This window comes from Phascolarctos cinereus, unplaced genomic scaffold, assembly GCF_003287225.1.
Source record: "Phascolarctos cinereus isolate Bilbo 61053 unplaced genomic scaffold, phaCin_HiC Scaffold_5;HRSCAF=322, whole genome shotgun sequence".
In the NCBI taxonomy this organism is placed as follows: Eukaryota; Metazoa; Chordata; class Mammalia; order Diprotodontia; family Phascolarctidae; genus Phascolarctos; species Phascolarctos cinereus.
The window spans coordinates 445,555,003-445,568,629 of NW_027555958.1; the positions used below are offsets into that span (position 1 = coordinate 445,555,003).

Consider the following 13,627-nt stretch of genomic DNA (forward strand, 5'->3'; position numbering starts at 1 on the left):
TATCCTTCCTCCTCCTCCACAGGGTCTGTACTCTCTCCTGTAGCAGCCGTGTGGCCACAGCCCTCTGCTCCTCCCTGGTCTCCATGTACCAGTCTGAGGAGCCTGAGGTGGCGGGCTGCACACACTTGGGATTCCCGCTCAGGAAGGGCTGATGCCCCAGAGCCAAGTGTCTTGGCAGAGCCAGCCTGGGGGCTTCCCTCTGCCTGGCCCTCCCTCAGGGACAGTGGGGGGCTGCCTGACCTGGCAGCTCACTTCAGCACCTCCTGAAGGAGGAGGTGGGGACCTGCCGCTGTGTGTGTGATTCTCGTCGCCATGGTGCCCGCACTCCAGCAGCTTCATTAGGCTGGTTTCAGTGCCTGCTTTGCCAGGGAGAGCCCATGGGCAGTGGGGGAGCAGGCAAGCTCTTTGCTGCACGACGGGGCCTGCCCGTCTGAGCTCTGGAGTGGATGACCAGGGAGGGGCCACAGAGGCCTCCTCCTCCCCCCTTCCTCTTCTCCCTCAGCTGCTTCTTCCAGGATGATGATCAGAGAGTCAGAAAGAGGCTGTCCTGACCAACCCCCCTCATAGACCAAGGAGGAAACTGAGGCCCAGTTCACCCTACTCAGAAGTAACTGAGCCAGCACCCTAGGCCCACCATGTGCAGGCCACCCCTTCTAGGGATGGGCAGAAGGCCCTGCCCTCAGGGAGTTCCCAGAACAATGTTGGGAGCCTCCTGCTTCAGATGTGCTGTGAGGATGGTGTAGGCAGAGGGTCTGAGACCAGGAGAGAGAGAAGCTTCAGACAGCCATGGCGTGGGGCTTGGATGGGAGCTGGGGAGCCCCCTGTCCTGCCTGGGTGGAGCATCCCATCTGAGGGCATGAGCATCCCCTGCACACGGGCCTGGCAATGAGGAGGCTGCTCAGCCTGGGACTTGAGTGGCCCCAGATGAATGTGGGACAGACTCCTGTGACCTTCTGCCTGTCTGTTGCACCCTTCCCTGCACCCAGCCCATGCTCTCGGGGAATACCCTGCTTCATAGGGCCCGGCTCTAAACAATGCTAACTTTGGCCATTAGGGATTTTGAGTGGACCCTGCTGCAGAAGAGCAGCAACGATGCTACGTCCCTTGCGGGTGGGGCTCAGTCCCCTCTCTGGAGCTCCTGGCCCGTCCTCCAGGAGGCCAGGCTGACCCTGCTCTGCTCACAGCCTGGCCTGGACCATGGAGTCAGAGGCACCTTGGGGCTTATCGGTCCAGACACCTCATGGTGAGAAGTGCCAGTATTCATAGCCAGATTCTACACTCGTGACTCCTCATTGTAGAGAAGGGAAACTGAGGCCCAGGACCTGCCCGAGGTCATGGGATAGTGGGGGAGTCCAAACAAAAAGTCAGGCTGGGAATAGCCTTGTCATCTCCCTGGCAGATGGGGGGCTGCTGAACTACTTTGGGAGCCAGGGTTTCAGGGGGCAGTGGCACAGGGCCAGGGCAAGGCTTAGGCTCGGAGGAGTGTGGGGATGGCTCCAAGAGGAGAAGGGCCCTTTTTTCTTTTTCCAAATTATTTATTTATTTATTTTTAGTTTTCAGCGTTCACTTCCATAAGATTTTGCATTTTAAATTTTCTCCCCTCCCCAAGATGGCGTGTAATCTGATATAGGCTCTACTTATACATTCTAAGCGTAGTTTGACATTAGTCATTATGTGTGGAAGAATTAGAACTAATGGGAGGAACCATGAGAAAGAAGAAATAAAACAGAACAACAGAGGAAAAGGAGAGCAAACAGTATGCTTCGATCTGCATTCAGACTCCATGGTTCTTTCTCTGGATGTGGATAGCATTGTCTATCATGAGTCTTTTGGAGTTGTCTTAGATCATTGTATTGCTGAGAAGAGCCAAGTCCGTCAAAGCTAGTCATTGCACATTGTTGCTGTTACTACGTACAGTGTTCTCCTGGTTCTGCTCGTTTCATTCAGTATCACTTCATGTAAGTCTTTTCAGGTTTTTCTGAAATCTGCCTGCTCATCATTTCTTACAGCACAATAGTATTCCATTACATTCATACACCACAGCTTGTTCAGCCATTCCGCCATTGTTGGGCATCCCCTCAGTTTCCAGTTCTTTGCCACCACAATAAGAGCTGCTATAAACATTTTTGTACGTGGCGGTCCTTTTCACATTTGTGTGATCTCTTTGGGATACAGACCTAGTAGTGGAATTGATGGATCAAAGTATATGGACAGTTTTATAGCCCTTTGGGCATAGTTCCAAATTGCTCTCTAGAATGGTTGGATCAGTTCACAACTCCACCACCAATGCATTAGTGGTCTGGTTTTCCCACATCTTCTCCAACATTTACCATTTTCTTGTTTTGTCATGTTGGCCAATCTGATAGGTGTGATGTCATGCCTCAGAGTCATTTTGATTTGCATTTCTTTAGTCAATCGTGATTTAGGGCATTTTTTCGTATGACTAGAGATGGCTTTAATTGAAAACTGCGTATTCGTATCCTGTGACCGTTTATCAATTGGGGAATGACTTGTATTCTTATAAATTCGACTCAGTTCTCTACATATTTTAGAAATGAGGCCTTTATCAGAACATTGGTTGTAAAAAATTGTTCCCCAGCTTTCTGCTTTCTTTCTAATCTTGGTTGCAGTGGCTTTGTTTGTACAAAAACTTTTCATTTTAATGTAATCAGAGTCATCCATTTTGCATTCTGTAATGTTCTCTATCTCTTGTTTGGTCATAAATTCTTCCCTTCTCCATAGATCTGAAAAGTAAACTATTCCTTGCTCTTCTGATTTGCTTGCAGTATCAGCCTTTATATCTATATGTATTATATGGTACGAGATTTTGGTCTATGCCTAGTTTCTGCCATCCTCTTTTCCAGTCTTCCCAGCAGTTTTTGTCAGATACTGAGTTCTTATCCCAGATCCTGGGGTCTTTGGGTTTATCAAACAGTAGATTACTATAGTCATTGACTGTTGTGTCTTGCATACCTAACCTAATTCCACTGATCCACCACTCCATTTCTTAGCCAGTACCAAATAGTTTTGATGATTGCTGCTTTATAATACCATTTAAGATCTGGTACAGCAAGGCCACCTTCGCTTGCATTTCTTTTCATTAGTTTCTGAGAAGGGCCTTTCTTAGAGCCTAGATCAGGTCCGCTGACCTGTCCACTCTGCCGGGCTCCCACCTCCCTCTTGGGAGAAAAGGCAATGGCCCTTGTTCTGGCTAGTGAGTTAAAGATGTCTCAGGAGCAGGGGCCCAGACTCTTGGCAAGTCAAGCCAGTCAGTAAGCATTTATTAAGCACCTACTGTGTGTCAGGCGCTGTGCTGAGCACTGGAGATACAGAGAAAGGTCGACGACAGTCCCAGCCCTCTGGGAGCTCGCAGTCTAATGGGAATGTGTACAGGGCTCTGTGTGAACAAGCCATATGCAAGATAAATAGGGAATAGTCGACAGAGGGTTACCCTGGGATCAGGAGAGGTTGAGAGGGCTTTCCTGTAGGAGGCAGCATCTTGGCAGAAACTGAAGGAAGCCAGGGTCTGCCGTGGTCTCCATGGGGAGGAAGTAGCCCCCCGAGGCTCCTGCACACCAGCTCTGCCTCTGTCTCAGTCTGACCCTTCTGATGCTGCCGACCCCCGGGGCTCTTCCTCCGGGGGCCTGCTCTCCCACCCCAGAACAGGCCCCGCAGCAGGGGGACGATGAGGAGGGAGAGACTCTGGCTGGGTTATGAGCATCCAGAGTTTACCGGCTCCTCCTCATCCAGAGAGGCTGCCAGGCCAGCCCGGCTCTGACTGTGTCCCCTCTATGATATCCTAATGAAGGCTTGTCCATCAACCATTAGCTGCGCTCCAAGCTACCGTCTGTGTATTTTTGAATTTGTGAATAGATGTTGCTTGGATGCCTACCCCTGTTCTGGCTAGACAGCGTGTGAGTGTGTACCCCAAGCCTCCCATCTGCATTGTTGGGGCAGTCAGTGTTGCCTTTGTGGATGGCGCATCAGCCAGCTCGAGGCTCCCTCCCTTGCTTGAGGCTGCCCCATGTGGAAGGCATTAAGAGCGGGATGGGGGCTGGCAAGGACATTCCCCAACTGGTGTACTAGAAAGGATTCTGGACTTGGAGTCCAAGGACCTGACTTGGAGTCCTGGCTCTGACTCCAGCTGTGTGACTCTGGGCAGGTCACTTCCCCCTTGTGGGCCTCAGGTATGAACAAAGTACCAGTCCTCGGGCCCTTGTCCTGGTCATCGTCAGGGATGTTAATGAAGATAGTTGAAGAGGAGGATTTCTCACGGGTGCCTGAGATCCTGGCCCCAGCCACCCCAGGCCAGAGAGGGCTTGAGGCCTGAGGTCAGTGGCATGCAGGGGAAGGAATTCTGGGTTTATCATCAAGAGACCTGGATTCAAATCCTAGTATTGCTATTTTCTCCATGTATAATCTCACTGGGCCTCAGTTTCCTTCTCTGTATATCCAGGGTGGTAGATGAGATAACCCCAGGCCTGGGTGGTAAGGGAGGGCCAGAGCATAGTGGCTGGGAGGTGTGGGACCCCCGTCTCCCTCAGGCCTGAAGTGAGCCTTCTTCCCCACATGTCCCAGGCGGAGTGGGGTGGTGAGGCTGTGACTCATCCAACCTAGGCATTTCTGCCAGCTCTGGAAGGATCTTGGCAGTGGAATCGTTGGGAGGGGCCAGAATGGTGCCAGCTTTGTGGGGAACCAGGCCCATGGGCTGTGTGCAGGGCTAGCTGGCAGCCCCTTGAAGCTGTACAAATTTCCGAGGCTACCAAGATCCCAAAGTTGGGGTCTCTGAGCTGGGAATGCTTCCCCATTCCACCCCCAGCAACCAGCCTGACCTGCTCCAAGTCATGAGCTCCCTTCCCCACAGCATCCCTGGCGTGTGGCTGTGCCCCCTCTGAGTGAAGGGGGGTCAAGGGCCCTGAGGGCAGCCACGACCAGGCTGTAAGTCTAGATTTAGGGTGGCTGTACCCAGCTGCAGAAGAGCGAGGCTGGGACCAAGCTGGCAGCGGTGAGGGACCAGGCGCTGGGCAGCTGGAGAGTCTGGGGGCTAGGGAAGGGGCTCAGTTCCTGTTCCCGCCTCTGCTCATGCACTTTCACTTCCCTTAGTAGATGGAGGGAGCTGAAAGGCTAAGCTTCCCTGAAGTTCCTAAGTATTTGGGACCTTCCCGGACACAGACACGGGCCAAGAGTGCTAGGTCCAGGTGCCAGGGTGCTGTCCTTCCTTGACGCCAGGGCCCTCTGGTCTTCTCATTAATGCCTTTGTGGGCACGGGCTGTGGGTGTTGACCATGTCCACAACACACAGGGGGCAGCAGGAGGGTTATTGTTTCTAATTCATAGATGAGGAAACCGTAGGCTCCTGTGCCGCGCCTGGGCCCCCATGAGGACAGGATGGGGTGGGGGGTCCAGTTAATTCTTGACAAAGTGGCTGGGGGTTCATGGCTGCCATTTTGCTAAGTCTTTCATCGATGCCGGCGTTCAGCCACCATTGGAATATTGACCCGTTGAATCTGTGTTCTCGGCTCCCATAAGTGCTGATGCTGTCAGTCTGGAAGTCTTCCGTTCTCAGGGATATGTGGCTCCAGGGGAACTTTCCATGCCCGGGGGCAGGGCATCTCAGGGACTCCTAGGCCATTCCCTGGCCCAGGAATCCTGTGGGCAGCCAGGAGGCTTGGCATGGGCTCTGATCAGGCCCCCTGTATGTGCAGGGTCCTGCATCGGGCGTTGAGGGGAAAGGGAATACAGTTTAGAGAACTGACTTCCCAGGGTGCTCAGTGAGATGAAATAACCTGGGGAAGGAGTGGGGGGGTCTGATAGGAAACAGTGCCTTGGTGTGGAGGTCAGGGCTTCCTGGAGGGGAAGGTGTTGACTTGGGCATTAAAGCAGAAGGAAGACTTGTGCAGGTAAAGGGATGGGATGGGGGCCCCAGCCAGGTCACCTGGAACTGATGATTTATCAGGAAGGAGTAGAGGAGGCAAGGCAGGTGGTGCCTTAGTCTCCTCATCTGTCAGAGGGTGAGGCTGAGGACAGGGAGGACTTTTTTTGTGTCAGTCATTGAGGGTGGGCTAGAAGATAAACAAGAAACAACAGATGTAACAGAGAGGGCAAAGGAAAAGAGAGTGACGTGAGGTCGGAGCCAGCTTGGGGAGCTCTGGGTGTCTGTATTCAGTGGGGGAATGGAAGGGGAGACAGACAGGCCAGTGAGGGGCACCCAGGGCTCTGAGATGGGGGTGGGGATTATAGGCTGCCAGCCTAGCTAGCCCTCGGCCACCCGGCAGTGGTGTCTCCAGCCCCGGTAAAGCCAGTGATTTCCCCCAGTCTGGGCCCCCTGAGGCAGGATGGGCTTTCCAGGATCCAAATGGGGAAAGCGAACCCAGGCAGCCTGAGGCTGCTAGAAGGGAGCGATGGGGCTCTCCCTGCCCTCTGGTGCTCTGGGGAACTCCGGATGGGCTTTTGGATGGAGGAGTCAGAGGGAGAGGGAACATGCTGCTGACTCCTGTTTGCTCAGATTTCTGGTCTGAAACCCTAGCCCCGCCATTGGTGACAGCTTTCTCAGCCCTGCCATGGAGCCAGGCTGGGGCCCTGTCCTCCCCCACAGACATAAGCTCCTTGAGAGCAGGGGCCAGGGTCCCAGATACAGGTCTCTGCGTGCACCAGGCACCTTGCAGGGCCGGGTGCTCACAAATGCCTCTGTTCTTTGTCCCCACAGAGGATCAGCTGCCTCATGGCTTCCCCACCATTGACATGGGGCCCCAGCTGAAGGTGGTGGAAAAGGCCAGGACAGCCACCATGCTGTGTGCTGCTGGCGGCAACCCTGACCCTGAAATCTCCTGGTTCAAGGACTTCCTGCCTGTGGACCCAGCTGCTAGCAATGGCCGCATCAAACAGCTCCGCTCAGGTACGTGTGTCCCCAGCGCCATCTCCCTAGGTCCCAGAGGGCTGCTCTGGGCAGTCTCTTCTCACAAGCTCTTGTAGGTCATATGTGTGCATCCCTGGTGCCAGGCCCCCTTCCCTGGGCAGATCCCTGGTGCCAGCCTCCCCCCACCAGCCTCATCTTATTCCTGGGTAGAAACCCACCCCAGAAAGGACAGTGACAGGCTGGCTGGGGCCAACGAGTGTCTCTGTGCCCCCCAGCTGGAGGTGAGGTGCTTGGGCCATCCTTTGGAAGGAGCCCAGGCCCCACCTAGCTCTAAAACCCAAAGCTGGCATGGAACCCCAAGACCTCGTCATACTGCACCAGGACCATGCTGCGTCCACAGCCAGGGGTCGCGCTGTCTGGGTGCCGTGGGCACTCACTGCAGGACTGGCTGGTGGTCCTGGAGTGGGACACAGAGCCAGCTTTGCTTCGTCTTCCTTGTTTATGAGAACGCACGTTGGGTGCTAACCTTCCCCCACCGTCCTGGACCCCAGTATCCCTTTCTTCTTCTCTGAGACCAGAGCCTCTGTCCCTGAGCTGAGTCTGTCTACTGCCTTGTGATACTGTGGTCTCAGTGGAGGAAGTGAGGAAGGGGGTGGCCTGCCACATCCATGCCCCACAGGCCCACAGGGTGTGTTGGGCCAGAGGAAGCGTGGGCTGGCATCAGAGCCTCCACCTCCACCCAGTGGCTGAGTCGGAGCCCGGTGGAGCGCTGCCCCCTGCAGCTTTACGGAGGAGCAAGGCAGCAGGACCATCGGACCACCCACCTGGTCCAAGAGAAGCATTGGCCTTCCCCTGCTTTCCCCACGTGGCCAAGCCAAGAGCAGCGTAGGCAGCCCCCTCTGTAGCCCTGGGTGTCCAGGCCAGACCGAGGCAGGAGAGGCATCAGCCTTGAGTGAGCAGAGGTCTGCAAACAAGTGTCCAGGATTGCCCCCACACTCCTCCTGGCCCTGAGGGGCTACCACCGCTGCCTCTCTGGGGCCTGAGAGGAAGAGAGACAAAGGGCTGTGGATCCTGGGGGCCAGCCTGGAGGAAGGGGACTCAGAAGGCCCCACCATCCTTGCTGCATAAGGGCCCCATCTCTTTTCCTGTCTCCAGTACATATGCAGGGACTTGAATGCCCTCGTGGCCGGTGTCTCTGGGCCTGGCTCCTCAGAGCAGGCCTCCCCATCCCAGAGGACATTCTCATCATTCTGGGAAGGGCCGAGGAGCGGCAGCTGTTGTCCAGCCTTCCAGCAGCTCTGTGTGGGTGGGCACTGACCAGGACTGCGAGCCTCAGGGGCCCCCCTCGCTGGGGAGCGGGGCTCACTTGGTCCTCTCACCCTGCGAAGGGGGCTAGGTGGGGTACGTTCTTTCCCTCCCTCCGTGGAAGGCTGTGGAGGCAGAGCAGGCCCCTGAGGCTGCCGGAGGGGGGAGGAGACCAGCTGGGACTATGCGCCAGCCAGTGTCTGGGCCGCGGGGAAGGAATCTGCTCATTTAATTTAATTAAAACTCAACAAGATGGAGGCAGCTGTAATGCAGTTAATTAAGGCACCCGCAATAAAGCCCGTGGGTGTGGAGGTGCCTGCTGATCGCTTGGCTTTGTGTGTGTTGCCTGGCCAGGCCCCACCGACCACTGGAGACACCGACCACCCTCTGTGCTCACTCCGAGCCTCACGTGTGGTGTCCAGTGACACCCCCAAGGGCTTGCAGAGCACCAGTGATGGGGAGCTCACACACTGACGAGGCAGCTCCCTCCCACCCCAGGCCAGCTCTCATTCCTGCCATCCTGCCCAAATCGGCCTCGTTGCCACTCTGCTCCCGTGCCCCGTTCTGCCCTCTGAGGCCAAGCAGATTGCCTTTTAGACACTCGGGCCCCCTGAGCCTTCTTTCCCTCAGATCTTCCTCCCTCCCCTCCTCAGGGGCCTTCCCAAGCCCAGCCACCCTCATCCATGTCTGCTGTAAAATGTGGTGCTCAGGGCTGCCCCGGTCTTCCCAGTGGGCTCTGACTTTGGCTTGGTCAGTGAGTCTGGGCCCGCTGACCTTTACACTGGGCCTCAGCTGGCTACAGAGTCTAGGCTGTCTTCCCTCTGGGCTCCATGGCTGGCTTGGCCCGGGAGTAGCAAGAGGAGCTGGAGGACAGCAGGGGTTCTTAGGCCCCAGATGGGCCATCTGGTCCAAGCTCAAAGCCAGTATTCAGCAGACCCCAAGTTCAAAACCAGGCCTTTGCCTTCAGCTGCTCAGCTCCTTCCACTTTGCCACCCCCTCCAGCCTCTTGATGCCTAGGGTAGGTTTCCAGGCCTGGGATTTGTGCAGTCATCCCAGGCGGGGACAGGAATGATGAGGCCCCAGTCAGGGCCTGTACCCCTAGGTCTTCGGTCCTACCTGGCCCCTGCTCCTGCCCACGCTGGGATCATCAGAGTCCAGGGGGCAAAGCAGAAGTGGCTGTGGCTGTTCATAGGAACCGATGTCTAGAGAGTGCAAGGAATTTGCCCAGGGTCACAGTGGGATCCAGTGGTCCAGTCGGAATTTGAACTCAGGCCTCCTAACTTCAGATGCAGGGTGCTCTTCCCCTGTGCCACACTACCTCTACCACTTGTCCAGAATTGTAGAATTTCAGAGCTGGAGGAGCCCTCCGAGGCATCTAGTCAGAACAAATCTGCCTTTGTGCAAAAGTGGCCAGCTGGTCTGTGTTTGGGGACCTGCAGTGATGGACGGCAGCCCAGGCCACCATGGGACACCTCTGACTGTCGGGAAGTCCTTCTTGTCAGCCAGCCTGTCTTTGGCGATTTTCAATGACAGGGAGCTCACCACCTCCCAGTGCAGTCCAGGCCTCTGTGCGTCTCCTTTGGAGGCTAGGTCTGTCTTTGCCCTGTTGCAGGCTGGGTGGCCACAGAGGGCCCCAGGTCAGGTCAGCCCTCGTTGCTGGCACTGCCTCCACGTTCCGTGGGATCTTGTCTGCAGTCTCTGCAGCAGTTGCTTCCTCTTGGCGACGCGCCCCCCCCCCCCCCGGTACCTGTACTGTAGACCTGGCCAGTCAGGGCTTACCTTGGCTCTCAGGAGCTAGGACAGTGGGTGGGAAGTGGGGGCCTGTTTGAAACTTTTCTTAGGAGCCCCCTTTCACCTGGATCCTAAAAAGGGGCTACAGGAGATGTAACCCCAAGACAGCCCTGGGGCATGGCTGGTAGGAGCCAGAGAGTCAGCTCCTATCCCTCGGAGCATGCCCAGCAAGGTTCAGGGAGCTGCCCTGGGCCACAGAGACGTTAGTAGAAGAGCTGCAGCCGGAACCCTGTTCTTCTGTTTCCTTCTCCGTCCCCAGCCCTCCCACCTCCGCCCTTTGGATGTGTTTTATACAGTTCGTTAAAAATGGGAAACCCTCAAGTCGATCTTTGAAGGAACTTAAACCAATACCTCATGTCAGTCAGTCACTGTACATCTTCACCCATAACACACTCCTCCAGGGAGTAGGGGACCAGCAAACTTGGGGTGGGGAGCCCCATTCCAGCCTTTCCTGGGGCTCCGAGCAGCACCTGCCTCCCTCTCCTCTCTCCCTCTCCCCCTTTCTTTCTCTTCTTTTTCTCCTTCCTTTCCTCCCTCCGTCTCTCCCCACCCCCTTGTCTCTCTCTGTCTGCCGTGGGCACATCTGTGATGTGGGAAGCTGAGGTGTGGTCAGCAGTGGTGAAAGACTGAGTAGGTCTTGGTCAGTTCTGGTGGGTGGAAGGCTGGAGAAGGTAGTGCCAGACTGAGGCCATGCAGAACCTTCTGGCAGGTTGTCCCCCTCCCCGGTGTCCTATGCCTCACCCCCACCCTTCCCAATACAATGCCAGCCTTGCCCAGGCCACCTCTTATCTGACTGCCTTTTTGAGGGGCCGGGGCTTGCTCCTGCCTCAGTGACCCTGGTTCCTTTCTGTACTAACGCTTCTCTCTGATCTTATTTGCATCCACATAACCTGGCCAGGGGGCTCACCAATCAGAGGTAAGAGTGCGGACTGTGGCCCCTGTGCCATGCCACACCACGCCATGCCACGCCCCCCACGCTACGCCGCCTCGCCTGTGTGTCACTCCATTTACTGTCCACTTCATCCCCGGCATCTACTGCAGCCCCGGGTCTGCACTCACTCACCCATTTGTGTTAACTTCTTCCTGCCTCCTAACTCCTGTGGACTCCCCCACTGCAAGTATGAATAGCCAAGGGGTTGGGGGGTTTGGGTTAGGCCAGGCCAGGCTAGCGAAGGAGGCAGAGGACTGGGCTGGCAGTTCAGGAGCCGACCCTACAGAAGGGACCCTCACAGGCTCCAAGGCTAGCCTATCCTGCAGCCCCCGGGGGAGGCAGCTAACACAGCAGTATTGCCCCATTCCACAAAGAGGAGGCCAGGAAGGGAAAAGGGGCTGTCCAGGGTCCCATGGTTAAGAGAGTGATTGGCAGAGCCCCAATAACTGACCTTAGTTCTGGCCTGAACAAGGTCCAGGGGCTTAGTTCAGCCTTCCCCAGGACTCGCCCTTCCCTCTGTCCCCCAGGTGCAGACCTCCCATCCCTATCGAGCTGACCCTGGGCTTAACAGGCTGCCTGGCCCCAGGCCTCTGCCTGCCCACCCCCTTCAGTGAACATCATTCTGTGGGGCTGGGTTTGTCTGTCGAGAGACAAGGAGTCCAGGGCCTGGCCTGTTGGGGGCTGGGCTCGTGGCCCCCAGTAACCGGTGACTGGAGCTGTCAGCCCTAGGTGGAATGTCCACACTTGTCATCTCAGCTCAGCTGTCCCCATCCCACTCCCCACCTGGAACACCACATTTCTGTCCCACAGTTCATTGTCCATGTCATGGGGAAGGAGGGAGGGGTTGGTGTGTCTGTGCCAGCCGGCCCCTCCAGAGCCTCGGCAGCCCCTTTGTCCCTGCCTGTGCTGGTCTGAGCCCAGGCCTCCCCAGAGTGCCTGCTGGTATGGTAAGTCAGCTGTGGTGCCCGGCAGGAGGAGGGAAGGCTGCCGGCCCAAGGGCCTGCAGGCTGAAGCGAGGACTGCAGTGTGTTATGGTATGGTTTGGGGTGGGGCCAGAGGCCTGGCCGTGAGGAGCTGGGCCAGGAAGGAAGGCGGCTGGGGAGGCAGATGCAGAGTCCTTGCAGCCTTGTTCCCCCAAGCACCAGCCCTTTGCCGTCAGGCCCTGGGCCCTCAGAGTGGGCTTCCAGGGTCCCCGCCTGCTCCGGACCATCTCCCACAAGTCCTCCTTTCAGTCTTCATCTCGACTGTGGGTCCCAATTGTGTGCGGGGTGGCCTGGCTAATGCTGCGCGGGGGGTCAGGATCCCAAAGAGCTTGTCAGGCCAGAGCCTGACAGCACAAGTGAGGCTGAAGTCCATGGAGAGTCTTGTGTTTGGGTTCAGAAATTCCTGCCAGAGGAGGAGGAGTTGAAGGAAGTGGAGCAGGAAGAGGTGCCCTGTGGCTGAGAAGGGAGGAAGGGGAGCAGTCAGGCGAGGAGGGAAGGAAGCAGGCTTTATGAAGATCTGCTGAGTGCTTCAGAATGTTATCTCGTCTGTTCCTCACGACAGCCTCGTGAGGCAGGTCCTATTATTATTTCTGTTTTACAGTCAAGGAAACTGAGGTTAAGTGACTTGCCCAGGGTCACACAGCTAGGACGTATCTGAACTGGATTTTAACTGTGTGCTGTGGTGCCCCCTAATGGCCACTTCCCCCAACTGAAACTGCCCTGACTGGGTCCCCTGAAGTCTCCTGGGCTGATCTCAGGCCTCATCCTCTGCTCTGCGCTATTGTTGATGCTGGCAATGCTGCTTCCACCTGGGCGCGCGCCCTTCTTAGCTACTTCTGGGCTCCTCCTCGGATTGCACATCCTCATCACAAACCCTGGTGTAGGGGCACTCAGAGGTCTGGCTTCTGCTTTCCTCCTTTGGCATTCCCCTTAACTTTCAAGTGCCCCTGTGGGGAGGCCTCCCCTAGTCTAGGGGTCCAGCCCTGACCTCTCTTCTAGAAACCCAGCCGCTTTCTATGTTCCCCAACCTAAGCTGGTTCTTTTTCCTGTTCTGCTCCTTTCTGCTTCATTGTTCCCTTCAGGGTTTTTCTGGGTCTTCTGGCCCCTCTTCTACCCTGGTCTGTTACTAAGCGGCTGCCTTGGCTTCACGCAGGCCATCCTGTCCTCTGGCCCTGCCCTGATGATGTGACTCGTGCTCACAAGTCTTCTGTTGCTTCCTGTTGCCAAGGGTAAAGTGCCCGGTCTTCTCCTGTTTGCCTTTGTTCTGGCACCCTGTACCTAAGGTGCCCTCCGTCCCTGGCTGGTCACCTGCCTGTCTTGCAAAGCCGGGAGGCCTTCCACGCTGCTTTGGGGTGGTGTCTTGGTGTCTAAGCGCTCTTGTAATGGGAAGCTCCAGGGACACAAGGTAAACCAGCCGGCACACAAGACACGCAGCCAGTCGCGGGCCAGCTAGTGCCCTGAGTGCCCCCTCTCCTGGGAGCTGTGCTCAGGGCCTCTCTAGGGAAGTCGGGTTCCCCCCCCCCATCCCAGGCAGGGTTCTCTCTCCTTCCTCCCCCCTCCAGTCCCTGGACATTCTTGTCACTTGTAAGCACTGTGAGGAAACCAGCAACTTTGCCCGGCCAGGAAAAGAAACAGTCCCTTTCAGTCCAAACCACCCACACCTTTAGAGCGCCTTAGTGCAGGGCCAGGGAGATGGCCTAGGAACACCCGAGGCAGAGTTAGCAGGGATCCTGCCTGTAGGACTCTATACCCCCAGCCTCCT

General features: G+C 56.4%; 1 protein-coding gene across 1 annotated transcript in view; it reads left to right on the forward strand.

Moving 5' to 3' along the window:
- PTPRF (protein tyrosine phosphatase receptor type F) overlaps positions 1-13,627 on the forward strand; it is a 101,115-nt gene that overhangs the window by 34,112 nt on the left and 53,376 nt on the right. The window contains 1 exon segment of the mRNA XM_078156594.1: positions 6,706-6,894. Within this exon segment, the coding sequence (XP_078012720.1) occupies positions 6,706-6,894 (189 nt within the window).